Source organism: Protopterus annectens, chromosome 7.part1 (assembly GCF_019279795.1).
Source record: "Protopterus annectens isolate FY-2018-M chromosome 7.part1, PAN1.0, whole genome shotgun sequence".
NCBI classification, from domain to species: domain Eukaryota; kingdom Metazoa; phylum Chordata; order Ceratodontiformes; family Protopteridae; genus Protopterus; species Protopterus annectens.
In genome coordinates this window covers 417,241,801-417,269,342 of record NC_056740.1, presented here as the reverse complement: position 1 = coordinate 417,269,342, position 27,542 = coordinate 417,241,801, and the positions used below count along the sequence as shown (strand labels likewise).

The 27,542-nt window shown below is 43.4% G+C and overlaps 1 protein-coding gene across 13 annotated transcripts in view; it reads left to right on the top strand.

Annotated features, from left to right (window-relative positions):
- PBRM1 (polybromo 1) overlaps positions 1-27,542 on the top strand; it is a 2,726,611-nt gene that overhangs the window by 1,616,297 nt on the left and 1,082,772 nt on the right. For all 13 annotated transcript variants that reach the window (XM_044078866.1, XM_044078877.1, XM_044078870.1 and 10 more), the window contains one exon: positions 26,004-26,149. In XM_044078866.1, the coding sequence (XP_043934801.1) occupies positions 26,004-26,149 (146 nt within the window). The remainder of the gene's footprint in view (positions 1-26,003; positions 26,150-27,542) is intronic.

Below are 27,542 nucleotides of genomic sequence, written 5' to 3'. Positions count from 1 at the left end.
AAAACTTTATTCCTAGTGGCTATTACATCGGCCAGGAGGGTGTCTGAACTTCATGCTCTATCGGTTCGACCTCCCTACTTGGTTTTTCACAAAGACAGAGTATCTTTGAGAACTAATCCGACCTTTTTGCCTAAGGTCGCTTCTAAGACCAATTTGAATCAATCCATTGATCTCCCTGTATTTTTCCCAAACTATTCAGACAGAGCTGAACAAAAACTACATTATCTTGATGTCCACCGTCAACTTAGATATTATTTGGACAGAACAAAAAAATTCAGAAAATCTGATCAACTTTTTGTTTCCTATGCGGATAATAAAAAAGGCCTTCCTGTTTCTAAAGTGACCTTGTCCAGATGGCTTTCTTGGTCATCTCTGAAATTTATCTACACAGGGGAAAACAGCTGTGCTCAAAACCTAAAGCACATTCAACTAGGAGCTTAGCTACTTCTACAGCTTTTCAAGCTAGACTTCCTTTAGACACTATTTGTGCAGCGCCACTTGGGCCACTCCTCACACTTTTGTTTCCCATTACAAATTGGACTTGGCCTCCAGGGACAGAGCCAGTTTTGGCTCTACAGTCCTCAAGAGTCTGTTCCATTGAGCCACCCAGGATAGAGGTGCTAGGACGCTGTCCCATCAAGCAAGAATGAAGGCGAGATTGACAACTTAACATTAAGAAGTTATGTACCTACCATAACGTTCCATGTTAGTTGTCTTCTCGCCTTCTTTCTTGACCCTCCTCCTTCCCCAGGCCTGGACAGACCTTGTTATAAGAAATTATTATGCTGAAGACCATTCAGACCTGGTCCTTCTTCCATCCTGTAAGTTTTCTTTCTTCCTTTGGGAAGTATGTTTATGCTTGGTGCTATTGCCCTTTGTCATCAAACGAGATCTGGGTACTTACCGCCTTGCATCATGGGATATGGGGCTGCCTCGAGCTGGTAAAAGTGACTCTCGAGCTTAGCAAGTGCCGAGTCGGAGCCGAGGGATCGGCTCCGAACCCATCAAGCAAGAAAGAAGGCGAGAGAAGACAACTAACATGGAACGTTATGGTAGGTACATAACTTCTTATTATAAGTGCAACCTCCAAGATTTAGTAGGCACTGGCCTACTAAGAACTGGTCCTTTCCAGTCACCTCGAGAGCCGCTCAAGTCAAATCAGGACATTCCAAAGGCTCCAGGTTTCAGGCACAAGGAACTTTTAGAACAAAACAGTGGGGTGCCTCCACCTCCAAATCTGGAAACAACAAAGCACCTCCCTATGGTAAACAGTCTCAATGACTTCCCTCTACGATCACCAAGCACTTACCTCTTAGCCGCCCCTTTGGGTGGAAAACTAGCACTTCATGCACAAAACTGGCAACTTATAACCCAGGAAAAATGGGCTTTAAATATAGTATCCCAGGGATACAGATTTCACTTCCACATGTTGCCAATCCCAAGCGGATGGCCAGATCTGCCCCCAAATCAGTGGGCAGAGGCCTAGAAACAAGTTCTGTCCCTCATGAACATGGGGGCTATTCAACCAGTACCAGAAGAGGAAAAGGGACAAAGTTTCTATTGCAGACTTTTCCTGGTACCCAGAAAAGACCAATTATGGTGTCCAATTCTGGACTTATCCACTCTAAACACATTTCTGGACATACCAAAATTCAAGATGCGGACTCTTCAACGGTTACTACCCATGCTAGGCAAAAATGCCTGGCTGGTAACTCTAGACTTAAAAGAGGCTTACTTGCATATCCCAATCAGGGAGTCTTGCAGAAGATACCTCTGCTTCAAAGCAGTCTACTTGCATTACCAGTTTTCTGCACTGCACTTTGGCTTATCTACTGCACCCAGGGTTTTCACAAAAGGCCTGGCACCAGTAATTGCATTTTGCAGGCAAAGAAATTTTAAAATATATCCATAACTGGACGATCGTCTAATTCAGGCAGAAAGCAAGGGCATTCTTCTAAAGCATCTGGCGTTTGTAAAAAAAGGTTCTAACTTGTCTAGGGTACACCATAAACGAAAAGACATCACAACTGGTACCCTCTCAAAAAGTTACATTCCTGGGTGCAAGCTTGAATACAACTGCCCAGATGGCTTACCTTACTCCAGAAAAGCAAATTCAATTGATGACTTACTTCAAACAGGTGGCCACAAAAACCCTGCTAATCTGCAAGACAAATTCTGCAGGCCTTGGGGTACATGGCCTCCTGCATTCTTCTAATTCCATATGCAAGACTGCATATGAGAAAACTTCAGTGGTACTTAAAAAGTTTATGGAGTCAACATTGTCACAGCCGCGAAACAATGATTCCTATTATACCTTGCCTGCAACTACAGTTCCTATGGAGGGCAGAGGCTTGCCACCAAAACAAGGGACTGCCATTCACTCCACCCCTGTCACCCAAACCCTAACAACAGACTCATCTGACTATGCTTGGGGGGCTCATCTGGCAGGGAAGTGCATTCAGGGCAAATGGAGCCCAAATCAAATGCATCTACATATCAGTCAGAAAGAGATGCTAGCTGTACAGAATGCTCTGACAGCCTTCAAGGATTACCTTCATCTAGGACAACTACTGATAGACGGACAACACCACAGTTATGTGGTACATAAACAATCAGAGGGGTACACATTCCTACCCCCTTTGCAGACTAGCCATGGCGTTGTGGAACACTGCCTTGACTTACCAAGTACATCTTCAAGCTCAGTTCCTGCCAGGAAAGCTAAATAATCTGGCAGACGAACTAAGCAGAAATCTTATGGACACACATGAATGGAAACTGGAACCATGGATTTTCAACATGTTGACACGCAAATGGGGGAGCCCAGACATAGATCTTTTTGCCTCACCCCAGAACTGTCAGTTGGACAAATTCTGCACAAGAACTCATCACAAAAAGCCGGGAAAGTGGATGTTCTGTCATTCAGCTGGAAAAACCTATCAGTCTATGCCTTTCCCCCTCTGCCTCTGCTCTCCACAGTTCTACTGAAAGTCAAACAGGACAAACCAAAAATGATTCTGATTGCTCCAGACTGGCCTTGCCAACACTGGTACCCACTCCTGCGCAATGTGTCACACCTTCCTCCGTGGCACCTGTCTTAGACACCTTACCTACTGTCTCAGCAAAACTACCAAATTCTGCACACTCAGCTCCAAACTTTGAATCTTGCAGCGTGGCTAATCCACTAATTTCACCCTTGGCATCCCTCAGCAAACCAGTGATGGATGTCATTTTGGAGGCTAGAAGACCTAGTAATAGAAAATCTTATGGTGACAAATGGAAAAGATTCTGTACCTGGAACCAGTCACAAGGAATAAGCACAGCAATGCCCAATATTCCTCAGATTCTGCAATACTTAACTGAGATGCTTCACAAGGGCCTATCGTTTTCTTCCATAAAAATCCATGCCTCTGCCATTTCAGCTCATTACAACACAAAACCTCCCCTCTTCTCTCATTCTCTGCTAAAGCAGTATCTCAGAGGAGCCAAAAATTTAAGACCTCCCAGGAGAGCACCAACTCTTGCATGGGACCTCAATTTTGTTTTGAAAAAACTCACTCTCCCTCCTTTTGAGCCAGCTGCTACTGCAGACCTAAATTTTCTAGCCTGGAAAACCGTTTTCCTTTTGGCAGTCACTTCAGCTAGAAGGATTTCAGAATTACAGGCTTTTATGGCAGTGGAGCCTTTCATTATGTTTCATCTGGACAGGGTGGCTCTCGGGACCAATCCATCTTTCATGCCTAAGGTGGTATCCAGTGTGGCTCTTAATCAGACCATTCATCTGCCATCTTTCTTCCCCAATCCACTGAACAAGGGTGAACGGATTCTGCATTCATTGGATGTACACAGACAACTTAGATTCTACTTAAACAGGATGAAATCTCTAAGAAAATCTGAACAACTATTGGTGGCATTTGCTGCAGGGGCAGAGGGAAAGGCTGTTTCAAAGCAGACTATTTCCAAATGGATAAGCCATTGTATTTGTTTCTGCTATATGCACCATGGTAAACCTATCCCCAAGGGGATCAGGTCTCATTCCTCCAGGGCCGCATCTACTTCTGCAGCCTTTCTCAGAGGGGTTCCTACCAGAGACATTCTAGAAGCTGCTTCCTGGAGCTCATTTCATATGCTCACCAAACATTACCATTTACTTCTCTAAATCCAGAGCTGGCTTTGCAACTGCTGTCCTGCAGGGCCATATAGCTGCTCCTAATGCTGTATAAATCCATCCTCTCAACCATAGCTTTGGGATTCTACCCAAATGTAATGACTGCAACAGTGAAACATGAAGAACATAGTACAGTTGTGTACACTTACCATAAATGTAGATGTTCAAGTGTATTCACTGATGCAGGTCCTGGTTACCCACCCTCCAGCCCCCTGTTTTTCTCTTACTGTACCTCTCCTTTCTTTACTATGCTTAAAAGCCTTTTTGGGTGTATTTGCTTTTGTTTGGAGGTATATTTTTTAAGTTTTACATTACATGCATATATATATATATATATATATATATATATATATATATATATATATATATATATAGATATATATATATATATATATATAGATATATATATATATATATATATATATATATATATATATATATATATATATATATATATATATATATAGATATAGATATATATATATGTATATATATAGATATATAGATATATATATATATATATATATATATATATATAGATAGATATTTTTTTTTGCTCCCCATTTGGGGGGCACCTGACATCTGGGGCAAGAAAAACTGATGTATTGGCGTCTGCTAAATGTTTTATACCACTGACGACCTGACGTCATGGAAGAAGGGACAGCAACCGACGCAGGACCCAAGACTTTAATCAGGCTGACTGAGGGCAACCTGCCAGCAGATTACCCAAATGTAATGACTGCAACAGTGAATACACTCGAACATCTACATTTATGGTAAGTGTACACAGCTATACTTTGCTAGGCTGTCATTTCTTTTTCTCCGCCCAAGGCCACAGTGACCATGGATGCTTCCCAGATTGGATGGAGGAGACAATTCCTGAGAAGTATAGTCTAGGGCACTTGGTCTCCCAAGGAGGCCAATTTACATATACTGCAGGCATGGCAATGGGTGATTTCTTCCAAGTGCTTTTTAATTGTAGCACGTTCTCCAGGGAAGTTCAGTGTGATAGCAGACAAACCTGTACAGGTCCATCTTACTTCGTCACAGTTTGTCTATCTGCAACAAAGGGATGGACATGGTTTTATTTATTCATTCACCTGCTTCTTTTTGTCATCCAGGGTTGTACACTTTTTTCACAAGGACAATTTTAAAGCTGTGCTCAGGAGTACAGACTTGAGGCAAATGAAAAATTGCACATTCAAATGGAAGAAATAGTTCATGCAAACTAAGCGAGTGTAATAAGGTAGAAAAATATAAAACGTGATATGCATTTACAATACATAAAAATTCCTTCAGAAAGCAGCCAGTTTGAAGAACAAAGCTGCCCTTGTTGAACATACCCTGACAAATATGGTTCCTCCTTCCTCTGGCCTTATTTTCTGTACTCCCCTTTGATTCTAGATCTGACTAAAGAACTGTCTCACCCAACAAGCATGATTCACCCATACATCTCTATCCTCAAACTGACTACTTGATTTCTTTAATAACACCGATAGCCAGGCAACCTATTTTTTTTCACCTGTCCATTCCATTTTGCTATCTTACTATAAAAACTCTCTATGAGGAATCTCTATAGAAGTTTATGAAGAAGATTCCTTTGCTGGGTAGAGCAGTATCAGGTAGACCCTTTCTCAGCCTGATACATTCTTTTCTTGAATTTTTAGCAGCTGTATTTTAAGAGGGTCCTTGTTTATCGAATATCTAACCAACTCATAACCTTTTCAAATTCCTGTGTGGGATTTCAGAATTCCTCCCTGGTTTCCTCTAAATGGTGCAAAACATTTTTTAATGGTTTTCTTCAAGTTAGACCTTCTTACAAAGATCCCATACTACCCATGGGATTTAAAGTTGGTACTGCAGATCTTGGCATAGTCTCCCTTTCAACCTACAGTCAAGTGTAATCTAAAATTCTTTACCTGGAACACTATCTTTTTAGTTGCAATTATTTCCGCTAGAAAATTTCAGAACTTCAAGCATTATATTCTAAGTCCCCATCTTTGATTTTCCATATGGATAGAGACACTTTACATACCAATGCTTCCTCCTTACGTAGGGCGGTGTCAGAATCCAGCATTAACCAACCAATTGACCTGCCAGTATTTTTTCCCAGGTTTTGCAAATAAAGGAGAGTGTATGCTGAGCTTACTAGTTGTTTATAGATAATTGTGTTTCTGCATGCTCAGAACATACAAATTAGGAAGACAGATCAGTTCTTGGCTTCCTTGACACATCACAAAATGGGTGAATTGGTCACAAGCATAACTATAACCAGATGGTTGATAGAGTGTATCTTATTTGCCCAAACTAAATTGAATCTCCCTTGCCAAATCAGTAAAGGCTCATTTAACTAGACCTATGACTACTTCCACTATATTCCACTCTAGAGTATTCATTGACGTTAGTTGTGGGACCACCACTTGGTCAAATTCCCTCATACCTTTATCACTTGTAACAACTGGAGCCGGTCTCAAAGGGATTTAGAGGCCTTTGGCTCGACCATACTCAGGAATATCCATCCTTAAAGTCCACCCAGGAGTTTAGGTAGCTGGGGAACCCTGTCCCATATGTTGAAGAAGAATGAAAATTGAAAACATCAGATAAAGAAGTGGTGTACTTAGTTTCTTCTGTGTTGTCCATTTCCATTTTTCCTCGACTCTCCCCACTCTCCATCCCCATTTTTATCACAAGTGAATTCTGGAGGAATGAAGTTATTTTATGGTCTTCATGTCAAGCTGCAAACAAGATCTTAGGGATGTTAGAGGTGGTACATTATGGGTAGGGAATGAGCTCGAGTTTGTTGGTGGCCAAAACCTAGAATATTGTCCAAGTCTGATCTGAGTATCATATCTGAACCCATACATTGAGAAAGAATGAGAATGGAAAAAACAGAAGGAACGTTATGGTAAGTACATAATTTCTTTTTTGTCTATATATCCTTCCTTTTCTATGGACTTTATGAACCATCTAGTACATAATCCATTGATGTTCATCGTGTTACCCTGCTGCAGTCATCACACTTGGGTTATCCTGTCGTCAGGCGGTCCCGCAGTCGGCCGGAATTCCAAAGTCTTGGTCCGGCGTCGGTTGCTGTCGCCTCTTCCCTGACGTCAGTGCGCCAGGGGTATATATATTGCAACCGACGCCATTTTCTTCAGTTTTTCTTGCCGTGCGGTGCCCGAAGCAGAAGCAGTTCGCAAGTGCCGGTCGGCCGACTCCTGAGATTTTCGAATTCGAATTTCAGACCGAAGTCTTCTGTAAAGCTAAGTACCCCATTGGGGAAACTTTTCTTGCCTCAGACCGATGTCAGAAAAACTTAACAATTGTATTTCTTGTGGGAAGCAAATACCTCATAAGGATTTTCATTCTTATTGCATACCTTGCCTAGGCCCAGACCACGACGTCACTACTTGTCGGTTTTGTGCTAGGTTTAATAAGCATACTATTAAAAGACGCTTTGATTTCGCACGACACTACGGTAGGAAATTTAACTACACCATGTCGTCGGAGCAACCGACTACAGGCGTGCACAAAAAACCGCAAGGATAAGGACAGACAGCCCAGGCCTAAGCCAGCTTCCGAGGCCTCGGCTGATCCGGTCTCCGGTTCTCCGGTCCTCAGTGAGGCTCCGACGCAGCCCCTGACTACCACAGATCTGGAACCCGAGACCGCTATGGGAATTTTGGCGGAATGCACCAGGCCGACGCAGCCATTTAGTTCAGGCCCTTCCGACAACATTGCTACAAAAGACGGTGCTACAGAAACGCCATCGGTTTCTGAAGGCGTTTTTAGACCGACCCTCACCATTAAAACGTTTTCTAAGTCGAAGACTCCTACTAAATCTAAAAGGACTGCACTTTAGTCTCCTGTTCAAGGCCCCATGCCTAAGAAACAGATGCTCAAAGTGGCTGAAGATTTGATTTCTTTAATCAGGGGTTCCCAGCCCCCTCCTGACAAAAGGCCTAGACAAGAGGAAGATTATGCATCCTCTGAACAAGTGTCCATTTCTTCAGATTCTTCTGAGGACCACGATTACTCCTTCTCTCCTTATGAAGATTCTGATGCTGAGGACTCTATTCCCTCAGCTTCTCCTCCTGAAGACTACTCCTTTGGGGAAACTTTACACAGTATGAGGGAACATTTTCACTGGGAAGGTCAGGACTACTCTGACTCGAAGAAAAGGCTCAGAGAGTTTCTTTTACTCCCCCAACACAGACCTCTTGCCATCCCACCAGTTTTGGACATTGTGGATGATGTCCATTTAGAATCCAGTTTGAACCCAGACTCTCTACCTCCTGCTAAGCCTGACAGATACTATAGCGTGCCTGATTCCCACAAATTTCTTTACAAAAGCCCTGTAGCTGACCCAGAGACTATCTCCCAGGGTCCCAAAGGGGCTAAGGCTTCTATGTCTAAAAACCCAGTACCTTCTGAGAGGGATTCCAGAGCACTAGACAGGTGGGGGAAAAAGGTTTACACCTCAGCCACACTAGCTATGAGGGCACTGAATTGTCAATTTCACATGCTTAAGTATCAGCAATTCCTAATCTCTCAGTTAAAGCAAAGAATAACCACTCTCCCTCAACAATCTGAATTGAAAGAAGTACAGGATCTGTTGCACGCCACTGAGCAAACATACCTTACAATGTGGGTTTGATTCTTTGGAGGCCTCCTGCAGAGCAGCTGTCACTGGGTCCGTTATACGTAGGCATGCTTGGTTAAAGGAACAAACTCTGCCTGATCATGTTAAAGCAAAACTACTAGATGCTCCCTTACAGCAGGATGTTCTTTTTGGAGTTAAAGCAGAAGAAGTTTTAAAGAAAATGGAGGATCTGGAGCATTTCTCCCCGGGCCTCCGCTGAAAACAGGCTCTGTGGAACCTAGTCGGACTTTCCCGGTCAACAAATGATAAAAAAAAAAAAAAAAAAGGCAAAATCTATGCAGACAGTCAAAGATTTTCCTACAGGTGCAACCCCCTCGCTTCAGCAGAAACTGGCCAACAAAAAATTGGTCCTTTCCAGCTACTGGCACACCACAGAGGGGTAAATACAGACGCCCAAGGGGCAGAGGACAACCACAAGCCCAGTATAAACCTCGCCAATGGGGCACTACAACACAGACGGGAGGAGAAGAGTGGTCTCAATCCAACAGAAGGCAAACTCAATGACTTGCACCTCATCTGGCCAAGCAATTTTCTCTTGGCAGCCCCCTTGGGGGGAAAACTCGCACTTTTTGCAGACAACTGGCACATTGTCACAAAGGACAAATGGGTCCTAGACTTAATTTTACGAGGATACAGATTCCACTTTCACACCTTGCCAATGAAAAGAGGAATGCCAAACCTGCCACAAAATCAATGGGCAGAGGCACAAAAGCAAATTACAGCTCTCATGGACATGAGAGCCATTCAACTGGTACCTACTCGAGAGCAAGGCCAAGGATTTTACTCAAGACTCTTTCTAGTGACCAATTCTGGACCTTTCAATTCTAAACACTTACTTACAAGTACCCAAATTCAAGATGCTAACACTACAGCAGCTACTTCCCATGTTGGGCAAGGAAGCATGGCTAGTAACGTAACGGGTAATACACTGATGAAGGCCAGTATTTTTGTTGGCCGAAACCGGTCTGTTTTGCATTTAATGTGGTCATAGTAGTTCAATAAACTACTGGTACACTGCTCACTTGTTGCTGGCTTATCTTTTGTACTAGTAACGTTGGACCTCAAGGAGGCATACCTGCATGTCCCTAGCAGACAAAGTTGCAGAAGATACCTCTGTTTCATTGTAGGTTCAACCCATTACCAATTCTCTGCACTGCCCTTTGGCTTATCTACTGCGCCCAGAGTTTTCACAAAATGCCTGGCACCAGTAATTGCATACTGCAGACAAAGAGGAATCCAAATATATCCATACCTGGACGACTGCCTCATCCAAGCAGAAAGCAAAGACATTCTCTTACATCATCTGGCCTTTGTAAAGCATCTACTAAACTGCCTGGGGTACACAGTAAACGAAAAGAAGTCAAAACTAGTACCCTCACAAAAAATGACATTCCTGGGTGCCAGCTTGAATACAACGGCCCAGAAGGCTTATCTTACACCAGACAAGCAACTACAACTGACGAAATATTTCAAGACAATGGCAACAAAGACCCAATTAACTGCAAGAAAAATTCTGCAGGCTTTCGGCTTCATGGCATCTTGCATACTAATAATACAATTTGCAAAGCTGCATATGAGGAAATTACAGTGGTACCTAAAAAGCGTATGGTCTCAACACAGCCACAGCTTGGACACAATGATATCTCTCATTCCCTGCCTACAACAGGAATTTCTATGGTGGTCACAGGCATGTCACCTCAACACGGGTCAGCCTTTCACCTTGCCCCCAGCCAGGCAAACTATCACAACAGATGCTTCAGACTACACCTGGGGGGGCACACATGGCAGGACAATGCATTCAAGGCCTATGGACTGCAGATCAAAGAAATCTGCACATAAATCAAAAAGAGATGCTAGCTGTACAGAAAGCTCTGACAGCCTTCAAGGATCTATTACATTCAGGACAACTTGCAATAAAGACGGACAACACCACAGTAATGTGGTACATAAACAAACAGGGGGGTACACATTCCTACCCTCTATGCAGGCAAGCAATGATCTTTTGGAACACAGCTCTGGCTTACCAAGTTCAGTTACAAGCTCAGTTCCTGCCAGGAAAGAAGAACACATTGGCAGACGACCTCAGCAGAAACAGCAAGGATCCCCACGAGTGGAAACTAGATCCAAAAATATTTGCAATGATAACTCAAAAATGGGGCCTTCCACACATAGACCTGTTTGCCAGTCCTCAAAACTATCAACTAACAAAATTTTGTACAAGGACATTTCACCATCAAGCTTGGAAAGTGGACGCACTCTCTTTCAGTTGGAAAAACCTGACAGTATATGCCTTCCCTCCATTGCCTCTCCTCACAAAGGTTCTTCTGAAAGTCAAAAAGGAGAGACCACACAAGTCTCATAGCCCCAGACTGGCCACGCCAGCATTGGTACCCGCTATTGAGAAATATGGCCCACAGCCCACCATGGATATTGCCTCAAATCCCCCATTTGCTCATACAACAAAACAAGCAGATTCTTCACAGCCAGCTCAAAACTTTAAATCTGACTGCATGGCTAATCAACTAAACATCCAACCAGCTCCTCTTTCACAAGCAGTTCTGGGTGTTATTCTGGAAGCCAGGAGGCCAAGCACCAGGAAGGCTTATTCGGACAAATGGAAAAGGTTTTGTGCCTGGAACCAAGCTAAAGGCCAAGACACAGTTCAGCCTCACATGCCTCACATTCTACAGTATTTAGCTGAGATGTTGCACAAAGGACTTTCTTTTTCCTCCAGTAAAATCCATGCTTCAGCTATTTCAGCTCACTACAACACGGATCTACCTTTATTTTCCCATCCTCTTCTAAGGCAGTTCCTCAGAGGGACAAAAAACATTAGACCATCCAGGAGAGCTGCTACACCAACATGGGGCCTCAGTTTTGTTCTGGAAAAACTAACGCTACCTCCCTTTGAACCAGCTTTCTCTGCAGATCTTCAGTTCCTATCATGGAAGACTTCCCTGCTTCTAGCAATAACTTCAGCTAGAAGGGTCTCAGAGCTACAGGCACTAATAGCAGTGGAATCTTTCCTCATTTTTCATCAAGACCGAGTTTCTCTATGAACTAATCCTTCCTTTATGCCTAAGGTGGTTTCCAGTGTGGCTTTAAATCAAACCATCCACTTACCCACCTTCTTCCCAAATCCACAGAACAAAGGTGAGGGACTCCTGCATTCCTTGGACATTCACAGGCAACTTCGTTACTACTTGGACAAAACTAAGGCTTTCAGAAAATCTGACCAGCTCTTTGTATCCTATGCTACAGCTTCTCAAGGGAAGGCTGCATCAAAGCAAACCATTTCTATGGATAGGTCATTGCATACGTTTCTGATATACCCATCATGGGAAACCAGTTCCTGCTACCATTAGGTCCCACTCTATCAGGGCAACAGCTACCTCTACAGCCTTTCTCAGGGGGGTTCCCACCAAGGAGATTTTAGAAGCTGCAACTTGGAGTTCAGTACACACCTTCACCAAACACTATCACTTACCTCTTTACTCTAAGACCAGGGTGGGCTTCGCCACTGCAGTTCTGCAGGGCCTTATAGCCTCCACTAACCCTCTATGATACCTCCACCCTATCTTAGCTTTGGGATTCAACCCAAGTGTGATGACTGCAGCAGGGTAACACGATGAACATAGTACAGTTTTGTACCTACCATAAATGTAGATGTTCGAGTGTTCACCCTTACTGATGTATTTGCTTATAGCTGAAGGGAATTTTGTGTTTGTGCAGAGGTTACTCCATGTGGTAGTATTTTCTGACCACCTTTTTTGGGGGCATCTAACATCTGGGGCGAGAAAAACTGAAGAAAATGGCGTCAATTGCAATATATATACCTCTGGCGCACTGACGTTAGGGAAGAGGCGACAGCAACCGACGCCAGACCAAGACTTTGGAATTCTGGCCGACTGCGGGGACCGCCTGACGACAGGATAACCCAAGTGTGATGACTGCAGCAGGGTGAACACTCTAACATCTACATTTATGGTAGGTACAAAACTGTACTTTTTGGGCTACCAATATTAACCTTTCATCTTTTGGCTTAAATTCACCCCATCTAAGCCATTGTCGTGACCATTCTTGGTGAGCATGCAGCTGTTCTAGCATGTACATACTTCCTGCTATAATTGTGATTTTTCCATTTATCTTTTCTTTTTTTCCTGATCCTGTTCTTTGTATTTTTTCTTTTGCTTTTTTTGCACTTTCTGATGCCACCAGATTTTTGTCCAGGTTTGGATGGATTTACATGCCTGCTTTTTTTCCTAAAGGCTTCTGCTAACATAAGCAAAGAGATCATCTTAGACTTTGTTCATGTTTTAGAACTGTCAATGTGTTTGAAGCCGATATCAATGAATACATATGCAATCCCACAATCACTGACACCTATATGTGTAGTCGATTTCAAGGAGGCCTATACCTCCCTCATAGTGAAAGGTATGTAATATACGAAATCACTGGATCTCGTTTATTATTTGATGTGCATGGAGCAGTTTTCTTGTTTTCCTGTCAAGCTTATCGAGCTCTTTTTGAGGCCAGTTAATCCACCCCAAAGCAAACAGGAAGAGAAAGTTGATTTATAGCTTGCACTTTATGCCTAGAAGTCAAAGCAGTTTTCAGTTTTAATTTCAAACTACTAAAATAGTCTTTGTTCTCATTTCTTTATGCTGCATCACTGCCTCTTCCTCTGTTCCAAGATATCTGTACACTCCTCTTTGTTCCCAAACTTTTATATCACATTCCATCCCAAGATCTGATATTATCCATGTTATTATTCTTCACCATAGGGTTTAAGATTCAATATCTGATCTGAGCCGGCAACGTACAACAGATAGATCCAAGGCTCTAGCCCCTCCCTCTCCCACAGTGCCCTCTTGCCCTATAACCCTCCAATCTCATTTGCCGTTATTCATTGCAGATGCGATTCCTCAGCTGTGGCTGCAGATAAGCGTTTAGTTTCTATTTTTTGGCTTTATTTAGTTAGTCTAGTGGGTTTAACTCTAACTCCTTAGCAGTTCATTTTTTCATATAGTAGTTCCTCCTCTCCCTTAGTTTAGCTATTAGAATTTGTTGTTGTAATTTTGGCAGCCTTTTTTCCCTTAGCCATTAGGGCTTTGGCAGTTAGTTCTTTCAGTAGTCGTAGTGTGTGTGTTTAGTTTCATTTTTGGCTGCTAAGCCCTCAGGTTTTAAAAAGTGCTCCTCATGCAGTCAGAAAATGCCCAATTCCGACTTGCATGAGGAGTGTTTATATTGTCTGGGCACTCAGCACTTGGAGGCCGAATGCAGCATTTGTGCCGCATTTAACCCCAGGGCCTTGACGGAGCACCGCAATAAGCTCCTTTTAAAAGGTATAGCTCAGAGGCGATCCTTTGTTTCCCCTTCAAAGGCTTTCTCTGCAGATCCTAAAAGGAAGCCCCCTTCTTTCTCTTCATCTCCATCCAAGAAACTGTGGCTGTCGGACCCTAGGTCGCCGGATAAGTCCCCAGCCCGGACCATCTCGAATCAGAAGTTTTCAGATCCAAGAGCTGGATCCAGGGCTTCTTCGGATCATAGGCCTTTGGATCCAGCCAGGGTCAGGTCAGCCTCTGATCCAATCAGTTTGTTGTATCTGATTGGTATGTTGGCTTGTCTGTCAGATCCAACAGGGTCATTAGATCCAGTTATAGTACTTGAAGAGGTAGCTTCTCATTCTACCTCGGGACAGGTAGCTTAGTCGATTCAGAGGCCTCGGAGCCGAACCCTGGAACACTGCCTCAATTCATTAGGGTCTCCTACTAAATCCACTCACTCCTCATCTTCCTTCAGGTCTTCCAGGAGTCTGTTACCCTTCAACATGGACAGGATGATGAGGAGCTTCCTCAAGGCCCAAATAGGGTTGGGGTTGCTGGCTTCACCTCTTTCATTTAGTCATTCTCTCTTCCAACTTCAGTTGTGTTAGACTCTCAGGACCCGGGGTCAGTTCTCAGCGAGGCCGAGTATTCCCCTTTTCTCAGCTTTGTCAGGGTCCCAGGCTTACTCTCTTTCTCCACCCTCGGACTAGAGAGAGCCCCATGCCAGTGTGGTCAATGACAGCTTTGCGGGGGCAGGATCAATTACCATTTTTTCAGACCAGTCCCTTCTCCTCAGTGCCTCAGCCTTCAGTAGCTCCAGACTTGTATCATCTGGAGGTTGTGGTGCTATTTTGGGGCTTGTTCTTCCTCTCTGGGGGGCTTCCCCCTCTGAGATTGGGGACAGGACCACTTCCAGCACCTCGGCTTTTTGGGTGGTAGGACCTTCTCCAGGGCAAGACTTTGATCTGCTGCCCGTCCGGGTCCATCCCTGCCTCTCTACTTTGGCTGGTGAGGCCTCCCATCCTGTCCAGGGTCAGCCTTCCCATTTGAGCCTTCAAGAGGATTGCTCTCCTCGAGGAGTCCCTGCTCTTCTACGTCCTCCCTGGAGTCCCCCATGGAGGAGGTACATCATAAGAGAAAGTGCAAGAGGAGGCACTTGGACTCCCCTTCAGAGTCTCTCACTGAGAACACGGACCTCAATTAAGAAGGTCCCCCAGTTCTCCACCTGACTATGTCTCTTTTGGGGACAGCCTTGAAATCTTGAAAGAGAAGGGCAGATGTTCTCCCCAACCACAGTCTTTGAAATATCCTTTTTTGAAGGCTTTCAGACTGGATCTGTCTACTTCCTGGGTGTCCCCCCCCCCTGCTGACATGTTAGTAGATTTGATTGCCAGCAGGGCCTGGAAGGAGTCAGACACTGTGAAGCCAGTCCCAAAGGGAGCAGACAAATTCTTCAGCCCTGCTGTGGACCATCCTTTCTGGAGCTAAGGAGTTCCAGTCAATGCCATTGTGGTTGCCGCTGCCACCAAGAAGGAGCTGGCAGAGCAGAGCTCCATGGTCTATCCCCTGAACAGGGAGTCCCAGGCAATAAACCATCTTGGGAAGTGTGTGTATGCCTTCGCTACCTTTGGATTAAGGGCAGTTAATTATTTGGCACACTTTACCCACCACCAAAGGTATTTGTTCCAAGAATTTTCCACTTCCTTTTCAGAGTTATTGCCAGTGGAGGACTTTAAAAAGGTGTCTCCCAAACTGTCTAATCTGACATCCCTTGTGAAGTCCTCAATGAGGCTAAGTTCCAATGTGCAGAAGCTACCTCTCAAGCAGCAGGTACCAGCATCACTATGAGGCATCATGCTTGGTTACATTTATGTGGGTTTGTGAAACCCTTCAAAGCATCTTTTACCAGTGCTCCTTTTGATGGTTCTACCCTTTTTGGACCTTCCGTGCAGGACACTTTGACCCGCAGAGAGTAGGAAGGGAAGACTTTGTCTGCAGTCAGGATCAAGCTTTCTATTCCTCAGAGGTCCTTCTCTAAGATCCAGTGAAGAACTAGACAGATGTAGTTCTGGAAGTCACTGTTTCCCTTCCAGGATGCTGCTGATGCTCCCTCTTCCAGAGGCAGGGGGAGAGGTTTAAATGGCCAACGGTGCCCTAGAGGTGGGGGGTGGTTTGCAAAATCAGGGCTCCAGGGGAACCCTTCTCTGAGCAGCCCTGTCAGTGCTCCTGAGGCACTGCCCAACTGCACTGCCATGGAGGGGCAGTTGGGGGTCACATTTCCCTGCACCCACTAGCCTGGACAATTATTACCTCTGATCAGTGGGTGTTAAACATTATTTCCAGGGGTTATTTCATTCCCTTTTCGGAAACCACTCCCATAAGAAGTTTCCTCCCCAACGTTCCACCCAGTCAGAGGGAGTTGGCCTTCAAAGAAGTTCAGCAACTTCTTTAAAAAAAGAGCTATGCAAGAGGTCCTGGTAAAACAGAGAGGAATCCGGTACTTATTCTCACTTCTTTTTAGTGCCAAAAAAGATGGGGGGACCTGCATCCTATTTTGGATCTCGGCAAGCTCAATCTTTAAGTCAAAAATTCCAAGATCTGATGTTATCCTTGTCATTATTGATCACGGAAGGGTGTAGGATCCGACATCGGATCTGAGCTGGCAACTAGGAAATCAGCTCCTGAGTTCAAGCTCCTCCCCTTCCCAAGATCCCTAGCTACCCACAACCCTCAGATCTCATTTGCCTCTGTTTCCTTCAAAACATGCTTCCTGAAGCTCAAGCAAAAAGGTTCAGATAAGTAGCTTTTTTTTTCCTTACCTTTTGTTTTTTTTTTTCTTCCTATCCTTCTTCTCCTACCTTACCTCTGTCTCCCTTGGGTAGTTTCTTCCCCGCCTGGTAATCTTTAAAGTACTTTTTAACCCCCTTTCCCAGGTTCCTGCTGTTGCTCTTCTCGGGTCTTCGTTAGCCCTTTTTTCTATTCCTTTCACCCTGCCCCTTTTTTACTGTTGTGCAGTGTGTGTGTGTGTGTGTGTGTGTGTGTGTGTGTGTGTGTGTCTGTGTCTGTGTCTGTGTCTGTGTAAGGTCCTCCTCATGCAATCGGAAAATGCTACATTCCGACTCGCATGAGGTGTGTGTTTACTGTCTGTTAAAGCCACATGTGGAGGTTGAATGTGACGTTTGTGCCAGATTCAACCCCAGGGCTCTCTTGGACCACAGGAATAAGCTCCTACTGAAAGGGTTGGCCAGTGGGGGTCCCTTGGTTTCGGGTTCCCCTTCTAATCCTCCCTCAGATTTCAAGAGGAAGTCTTCATCCTCAGAGGATTCTTCCGCCAAAAAGCCAAGGCTCTCAAATCACAGCTCCCTGAATCTGAGACCATCCTCGCTAGTGTTGGATCAGGGCTCTTCTGCTCCGAGAGCCACGGCTTCCTCTTTTGGATTCAAAACCTCGGAGCCTCAGAGGTCCTTGGATTTGAGCTGACCTACTCTGCCTTTGGATCCGGCCTACCCATCAGATCTGACTATGATAACCTTCTACATCCTCTGATCCAGGCAGAGCCTCAGATCTGCAAGTTTTGTCAGATCCAATTGTTATTGAAGGCTCCCCTCCAGACCCAGGAGATTGGATCTGCGGCTTTCAAGCAGGTCTCCTTCTTGAGACCTAAGGCCCTCAGCTAGGTCAGACGATTCCTCACTGTCTTCCTGTTCCACCAGAAGTCTGCTTCCTCAGATATGGATAGGATGATGAGGAGCTTTCTCAAGGCCCAAATCAACTTGGGCTTGTTGCCATCCCCTGGCCACTTTTCCAGAGATCTTTGCCATCCATGGAACTCCTCTCTTCTTGACCCACCATTCTGGGTTTGGTCCACTAGGATCAGGGCATCCCAAGGGAGACGCTAGCAGTGTCAGGCATTGCTTCCCTTCCCACACCATCTGGGTCCCTGGTGGGTTCAACTCCATTGCCTTTGGAGCTTGGCTGTACCTTGACCCTGCTAGGTCGTTGGGGGTTACCTAGAAGTGGAGTCGGGACTGGAGCTTTTGGACCGTTCCCTCCCTCTAGGGACCACCCCTTTGGACAGCACAGGGCCAATATCGTCTGGGGACTTCGATGCGGCATCTGGGTCACCCATTCTGTCCCGGTCAGCAGCGGATGTTGGGGAGGAGGGGGACTTCATCCAGCTGTTGGCTTTCCAGGCGATAGAGAGGACCGTCTCCGGCTGGGCAGCTGGCTGTACCTCAGCTCTGGATCCTCCCCAGCCTCGCTTGATGTTGGGAGGTGAGACCTCATCATCCTGCCAGGGTCAGCCTTCCCATGAGTGCCTTCACATGGGCAATTTCCCCCATTGGGGGTCCCTTCCTCTTCTGAATCTTCCACAGAGCCCACTGTGGAGGAGCCTCCTTGGAAGAGAATATGCAAGAGGAGGCACTTGGACTCCCCTCAAGAGTCCCTCACTGAAGACACAAATTTAGAGCAAGGAGACTGGTCCCCCAGACTTCCATCCAAGGAGGTGTCCTTTGGGGGACATCCTCAAGATCCTTAAATAGCGAGGCATTTGGTCTTCCCTCGCCCTGTCTTCAGAGGAATCCATGTTCCTGCAGGCCTTCGGAACGGGCCCATCTTGTACCTGGGTGTCTTCCCTGCTGATGAGCTCATCCAGCTCATATCCAGCAGGGCGTGGAAGTAGATGGACACAGTGGCACCATTTCCCAAGAAAGCGAATAAGTTCCTAATTCTCCCCAAAGATAAGGCTTTTTGGAGCAAGGGTGTTCTCGTTGATGCTATTGTGGTGACTGTAGCTGCAAAAAAGGAGCTCGCTGAACAGAGCTTCACAGTCCATCCCCTGAACTGGGAGTCTCGGGTGATTGACCATTTTGGGAAGTGCGTGTTTTTCTCAGCTACGTTCGGAATGAGAGCAACCAACTACATGGCACACTTTATCTGGCTGCAAAGAGACTTGCTATCTGAGCTCTCCACTTCCCTTTGAGTTGCTTCTTCTGGAGACCCTCAAATTGGTCTCCTCGAAGCTGTCTATTCTGACTTCCCTGGCTAATGACTCTATGAGGTTGACCTCCAGTGCGGTGGAGACCACCTCTTGAGCAGCTGGCACTGCCATTAGGCACCAGGTTTGGCTTCACCTTTGTGTGTTTGCAGAACCCTTCAAGGCACCATTCGCTAATGTCACTTTCAACAGGTGAAATCTGTTTGCCTCTCTGATCAAAAAAACTTTAGCATGTATCGAGCAGGAGGAAAAGACTCTGTCCATGGTCAAGATCAAGTTCTCTATTCCCCAATGATCCTTTTCCAAAAATCAGAGGGGTAGTAAGAAATGGCGGTTCTGCAGGTCTCAGTCTTCCTTCCAGGATGCTACACAGGAATCCTCTTTCTCCAGCCAAGGAAGGGAGTTTGACAACAGATGCCACCGCAGAGGCAGAGGAGGTCCACAGAACCAGGGCTCCCAGGAACCCTTCTCGGAGATGCCCCCTCAGTGCCCCTGAAGTGCTGCCCAGCTGTCCTGTCCTGGAGGCAGTCTATGGTCATTTTTCCCTCCACCCACTAGCCTGGACAAGTATTACCTCAAACAGTGGGTGTTAAACATTGTGTCCAGGAATTACCTCACACTTTTTTTCAGCCCCCTCTGGCTCAAACGTCTCTCCCAGATGTTCCACCCCACTAAAGGGAGTTGGCCCTTCTAGAGGTTCAAGATGTCCTTCAAAAAAGAGCCATCCAGGAGATCCCAACAGGACAACGAGGGTCTGGAACTTACTCTTGCTTCTTTTTGGTGCCCAAAAAAATGGGGACTTGAGTCCCATTCTGGACCTCAGTGTTTTAAATTTGTCAGTCAAGAAGTCAAAGTTCCAGGTGGTCACTGTTAAGTTCATTCTGCCCCTTCTGTGTAAGGATGATTGGATGCGCTCAGTGGATCTCAAGGATGCATACTATCACATCAAAATAGTCAGATGCTCCAGGAGATACCTGTGCTTCTGGCTGGGGGCCATTCACTATTGGTTCAGAGCCCTGCGGACTCACCTCAACCCCCCCTTGATGTTTACCAAATGTATGGCAGTAGGAACAGCCCATCTCCGGCTGCAGAGTGTCCAGGACCTGGTAGATTGGCTCCCCATGGCACTCACAAGACATCTCACACTGGCCATGGATTACACACTGTGTCTTCAGGATCTAGGCATTGCAGTCAACCTGTCCAAATCTCATCTTGCCCTTTGTCAGAGCCTTGAATTTATTGGGATCCTTCTGGACACTGTCGGAGACTGCAGCACTTCCCCCACATAGAGTTGAGATGATTCAGGAACAGGTCTGTCTTCTGGATCTATAACATCCCAGAGTCCATTTAATCTTGCAGGCACTAGGTTTAATGGCGGCGATTCAGTTAGTCCCTCTTGCTTGGGTCCACAGTGCATGTCATTCCTTGAGGCCTCGACTGACCCTATGGTGATGAATAATGACATGGATAACATCAGATAAAGAGTTGGGTACTTAGCATAACTTGGCATCTGTGTTATCCTACATCATCATTCATCACATTTCCCCTCCCACCATCCCCCTACCTTGTTGGATCTTGGAGAAAGTTGAGTGTTTTCTTTGGGTCCCAGAGTCTTTTCTTCCATTTTACAGGAGTAGCCTTTAGGAATATGTTATCAAACTTGATCTGAGGGTTAGAGGGCAGCAGGACATTGTGGGAGAGGGAAGAGCTAGAGCTTTAGTTCTGTCTGTTGTACGTTTTCGGCTCAAATCAAATATTGGATCCTAAACCCTGTGGTGATAAATAATGACATAGGATAACGCAGATGCCAAGTTATGGTAAGTACATAACCTTTTTATATATATATATATATGTGTGTGTATATGTATATGTATATATATATATATATTTTTTTTTTTCAGTTTTTCTCTTTTAAATGTTGCTTTTGCGTATTTGTTGATAGCAAATGACATTCCTATGTCATCTGAGAAGACTTTAACAACTTTTAGCTGTTGTTTCAGGCCTTTATCAGATGAACTGTTCAGTTTTAAGTCATCCACAAAAAGTAGATGAGATATTCTTTCACTTGATGATTTTCTTGGAGTCTTGACTAAATCCATGAACTAAGTTATTGAGTAAAAACTTAACAGATTTTGAGCAAGACAAAACAGTTATGGTGACGAAGAATCACTTTGAAATATTCCACTTGAATTCCTTTTCATATCTTTCACTTCATAACTGATTTATCACTTCATTTTCAATTTCCTCCCTTTCTGTATCTAATTGCTTACTTGTCACTGCATCAGACTTCTATGCCAGTATTCCTTTTTGTAACATGTATGATGTCTGGATGCCTTTACCTGTATGTATTCTCAAATATTTTTAACTTTGTTTTACACTTACTAGTTAATGTTGATTTTTTTCTGCATATAACTTCACTGTATTTGGTCTTCTTCTCTTGGGTCCATTCCTTTCTCTTTAATGTTGCAAATACCTGTGGACTTTTTCCTCTTTCTGTCTTAATACTTCATTTTTTGCCTCCTTTTCTAAGTCAAAGGTTTCTTGTCTTCTTATTGTTTTGTTTTAATTTGGTCAATTAACAACATTAAATTGGCATCTGTAATGTTTGCTACTTATTCCGTTTCAGTGATTTCTCTCGCATTATTGCAGTGTAACCCCTTTTCAGGAACTCTGGATTAGTTGCAGAGAAGAAAGAAAATATTTTTTGTCCGAAAGGGTAATTTCTCCATTTCCAAGCCTCTTGTCTGGCTGGTTGACTTTTTAACTTTTTGTTGCTGTTACTTATTGCCACGGTGGGGCCTCTTAGACCATCTGTTGGGTATGGGCCTAACACAGCAGCAAGATCCCTTTCATTCTTGAAGGAATTTGCACTAGCCTTTCTACTGTTCCTGAACCTAGTGCCTTTGCCAGGGCTGTTCACTTTTATCCTGGGATGAATGCACCCAGATCTTTATTTTTATCCTTATTTTCCCATGATATATATGACACTATATATTAGTTGCGCCTTGGTGAGATTTGTTTTTAAGCAAGAAACATCTTTATTAAATTATCACATGTGACATAGGCAATCATACATTAATATAATGAAAACAAACCATACTGACATAATTTTAGCTCCAAACATTATACATCACAAACCATATAATTTTATTTGCAAACATTGGGCATCACTTATCTATACAGTCGTCATTCAGACATTACGTAGCTCAGTCAATTCCTGCCTTCTTTCAAACGTCATTCCTCCTTTGCATGTATTGTTCTTACAATTCCCATTTTTTCTATGTAATTTGCGTCTTCCCTTTTCTAAAGATCCCATTTCCAGTTGTTTTATCTGTCACTGTATTCACTACTTCTAGTAAAGTTAGTTTGGACTTTTATTTCCATTTTCTGCTAATTGCCTTTTTGGCAGCTACCACAATTTTACTCAGCAAGTCCTTAACTCTGTCTAGACAATTCAAATTCTGTCTCTTAGATGAAAAAATAATTTCCTTAGTTACACCAATTTGCTCACTCAGTATCTCTGATGGAGCAGTCTGCAGGGAATTTTTGAAGTCTGCTAACTTATTACAGTACCAAAAAACATGTTCCCAGTTACCTTTTTCTTCCCCTTCACACCTCTAACATTTGTTCCCAGTTACCTTTTTCTTCCCCTTCACACCTCTAACATTTGCCGTCTACCTGAGGAAAAATTATTTGGGGTCTACTTGGGGTATAAAAATACCTATGTAAACACTTCCAAACAAAGATCGTAAATCTGCTAGACTTTGCACCTTGGTGGGATTTAGTCAATAATGGGCCCATGATGTGATGGTACTTGCCTAGGCATGAGGATGATTTGCTCTGATTTCATCAGTCCATTCACAATGCACACACACACGCATCTATATATATATATATATATATATATATATATATATATATATGGTTCCCCTTCATGTGACTGAATTAACATAAACCTGAAAAGTCAAAAGCCTGAAAACACAAAAAATACATACAAGTATAAGCAGGGTACTAAGTGCAATCTCGGAGTTGGTATATTTAAGTAGCGGTGGGTGTAGGGGGTGCAGGGGGGCTTGCCCCCCTGCTTATACTTAGTGAAAATTAATATGGTTTCTGGTGTTTAAAGTCAGTGTATGTATTTTTTGTGGTTTCAGGCTTTTGACTTTTCAGGCTTTTGAAGTTTGTCATATGAAGGGGAACCATATATATATCAACCCCTGGTAGAGAGCAGTTGTGATTCTATTCAGCGCCTCCCCTTCCTTCCCCCAAATTGCATCCCAAACCCCATTCCCGTATCTTATTGGAGGAAAGGCTCTCCTCCTTTCTTAGTCATTGGGAACAGATTACTCAGGACAAAATGGATACTACAGATTGTAAGAGAAAGTTACTATCTGAACTTTGTGTTGAAAAACTTCCACCTTTTGTACCAGCAGCTTCTGTTCCTGTCAAGATGTTGATATGGGATAGCTGCATTAGTGATAGAGGTGACCTTTGGCTAGGTGGCTCTCTGAGTTACAGGCGTTATGCGCAAAGAGGCTTTTTTAGTCACTTTATTCACTATACATTTGTGCCTAAAGAAGGGATGGATCATTCCGTTTATCATCAAGCAGTACATCTAGCAGTTTATCCATCCTCTAAATTTAGGCGAGTGCGAGTTATATTCTGTCAATATGCACGGGTTCAGATGTAAGTACTACGCTACTTCCTTTATGGGCCATTTTAAGCCTAGCTAATTTCCCTTTTGGTGCTCAAATTAACCTATCCCATTTGGTGTCAGAGTAGTCTTACCTATCCTATGGTCAATAATTGGATGGCACAGTGGTGCAGCGGTTTGTATTGCTGCCTTACAGCAAGAGGTTCTCCAGTTCGATTCTCAGCTGGGGTGCCTTCTGTGTGGAGTCTGCATGTCCTCCTTGCGTCCGTGTTGTTTTCCTCCGGGTGCTCCGGTTTCCTCCCACATTACAAAGACATGCGTTTGGAGCATTTCTCCCTGAGCCTCCACTGATAATTGTCTCGTTCCAAGTCGGACTTTCCCGGTAAACAAATGTTAAATAAATTAAATAAAATTAAATAATTGTATATTACCCCTAATGAGAATAAATGGGATCATACCATAAATAATTTGAGGGGACAGGCAGCTAAGATTTTACCTGGGCATAACAAAATTGGACAGAAGGTCAGATCAACTCTTTGTTGGCTTTTCAAAGAAAAAAAGAAGAGTAAACCTAAAAATAACAGACCATCTCTAAATAATTGTATTGCCTTTTGTTTATATGTACTATGAAAAACACGTCCCTGTTTCAGTGAGGGCCCACTCTACTAGAGCTACAGCTACCACCATCACCACCACAACTGATCTAAGAAGATCCTCCACCCAAGCAGCTATGAAAGCAGTGACATAATCCTGTAGCCACACCTTTGACAAGCATTACAATTTAGGAACTATGTCAGGGGCAGGATTTGCATCATTCATCCTGCAGGAGCAGGTGTTGCCAGATTTCTAAAAGGGGACAGTTAGCGATAAAAAAAAGGTCTTTCATGCACAACAGCAGGCAGTTCTACATTGAATAGAAGTAGCTCAGCTGTACGATTTTTGATTGGCTCGTATACTGGTATATGAGGCAATCAAAAAAATCACAGCCTGTGTACGAGGTAATCAAAAATCGCCCAGTGGAGCCTCTTCTGTTCCACACTGAACAGACGTGGCTCCGCTTTGCAATTTATGACTGGCCCATATGCTGGTATATGAACCGATCAAAAAATCACAAAGTGGAGGTTGTTTCGCTGAGATTTTTACAGGCATTACGGGTCTCGGGATTGGGCTGCTGATCTCGGGACACTCCTGCTCGAATAGGGACATCTGGCAACCTTGCCTGGCTCTGTCATAAGCCAACCACCTGACATGGGTGAGTTCTGGGAGTTATCTCAACAGTCAGTATTGTAACAGGTAACTACAAAGAACCTTGCACAGTTGTGTTAAGAACTTAACGTAATTGTAGATGTTCAAGTAGATTCACCATTGTGGGTCTGTTCTCTCCCTTTGTTTTCCTATCCATTATCCTTTGCCTGTGGTTGGAATGCTGTGTAATCTATTCACCTTCCTCCACCCAATTAGATCCTTTTCCAGGTTTTCTGTTCCAGTCCTTTGCACTGGTCCAGGCCAGATCTGGGCAGGTTGTGCTGTATACCTTGGAAGAGTATGTTTCCAGTCTGGGGCAAAAAACAGCTGAATAATGGTGCAGGCAATGTACACTGATATCATTGACATCCTAACACCAGAAGGTGAGGTAGTCTGCTGGGTCATGGGAAGAAGGTAGAGTTCTGGTATTTCATCTGGCTTCTGTCTCCTATAGGCAAGAAGTCGCAGGAGTCAGTACTGAAACAGTGAATCTACTTGAACAATTTACAGTTATGGTAAGTCCCTAATACAACTGTATGATCTCAAGACATAGTCATTCATCAACCATGACACCCTTCCTCCATCTTCATTTGGTGGAGGGGGGGGGGCTTTGGTTTCTTTTTAGTACTTAAGAAAGAAGTGGACTCTGGGCATTGTTTACATTACCTATGGTTTCAGGAGAATGTGCTTTCTTAGGAAGACTAAGAATAAAGCAGGATTTGTGCCCTCTTGAGAATTGAAGCATTAGGTGCATCTTTCACGAATACAGAGTTGGGGTATGTGCCTTCTTGGCCAGTTGTTACTATGTATTGTTGCATATGTTTAAGGAGATATTACTATAGTCTGACAATGAAAGTTTTTGGTTTAAACTGTTAATACTTCCCTTCTTAAAATATTATAAACAAGACATTGGCACATTTGTCTCAATTATTCTTTGTCTTTGCTTTCAGGAGAAAGAAGATGTTCCAGTTGACATGCCTAATGGAGATTCTGGCTGCCAGTACTTTGAGCAGCTTCACTACAATGACATGTGGCTGAAAGCTGGCGATTGTGTCTACATAAAGTCCCATGGTTTAGTCAGACCTCGAATAGGCAGGTAGGCAGTTCTATTTGAAAATAGTTTCCTAAAGTAGTAGTATTCATTTAATTCAAGTTTTGACTGATCCTGCTTGAGTGCTTTTAGTCTCTGTCATTTATTTTAAGAAAGAGTTTTTTGAATGTCTGTTAATATGTTTTCTAAAGTATTAGAGCAAATTAAAGCTGCAAGACAGCAGCCTGGAATTATCCCCTGTAAAATACATCATTGTTATGTTTAAGTTAGGTTGCACCATAGTTAAAGATGTTGTGCAGCAGTGATACTGACCATACTGTAACCTTTCTTGATGGGGTGGTGGTTTCCTTTCCTTCAGGAGTTCACTTTGGTGGGTTTGCACTATCCATGATGGTCTTGTGATTCCATCATTTTTCTTGGCTCTGTCACTCCTATGGCTCCATTACATTAACAGCAAAAAAGTCAGGCTTCATAGTGAATGATCAGAACAACTCCTAGGTTTTTCATGGATGATTCCAAGAGAGAGATTATCCATGAAAACAACAAAACATTTAGGCAGGATTGTCTTCAAGTTTTTCACAAAGCATGCTAGTTTTTTTTTTCTTCATATTAACACCTTTGTTAAATTCAATAAATCTAGTAAAATCACTCTGGAAAGACGACCAACGCAGGCTTAAAATAAATTTTATTTAACAAAAAAAAAATTATTAAATTATTGGTTAAGACATAGATAAACGTACATTAACAGAAAAGAAAAAAACTTAACATTTTTTTCCATTTACATCTCTCATATTTTTCTTTTGTTGTAACTGTGATCAGTCCAACATTACAAAATCTAGGTGTCGAGTATTGCTTGTCCATATTTGCATTAATAATTCCAAAACCATGCTGCATACAAGGTGTCAGAAGATTTCATCTTAAAGCATGCATGATGGCAAACACAACTGTATTGATACTTGACTTCTGCCTAATGCAGCTAAAGAGGTAATGAATATTATTTGTGTACTGTTTTTTTGTATTGTAATAAATTTCATATTTCTCTAAATATCTCAACAGTCAGATAACACAGATAGAACTGCATAGCCTCATATGAAAGCTGACCGCTGTATGAAAAAAAATTATGCTGGCAGTATGTGTCTTGCTTGAATACTTATTGAGATACCATAAGCTGTTTGCACAACATAAAATTAATATTCACTGCCTTTTTTGGGCTTATGAAATCCAGTTTAATGCATTGAACTGAATGAATGCCTCTAATATAAAGATTAATTTATCCTGAATAGTTTGCCATTTACAGTTTTCTAATAACATTTACGGTTCTAGTGATGTGGATATTTATTTGTTTGTTTACTGTGAGGTGATAACCTAATTATTTAAACACACACACACAATGAGAGCTAAAGGTACACACTCAAAAGAGCTTACAGGAGGGATTGAA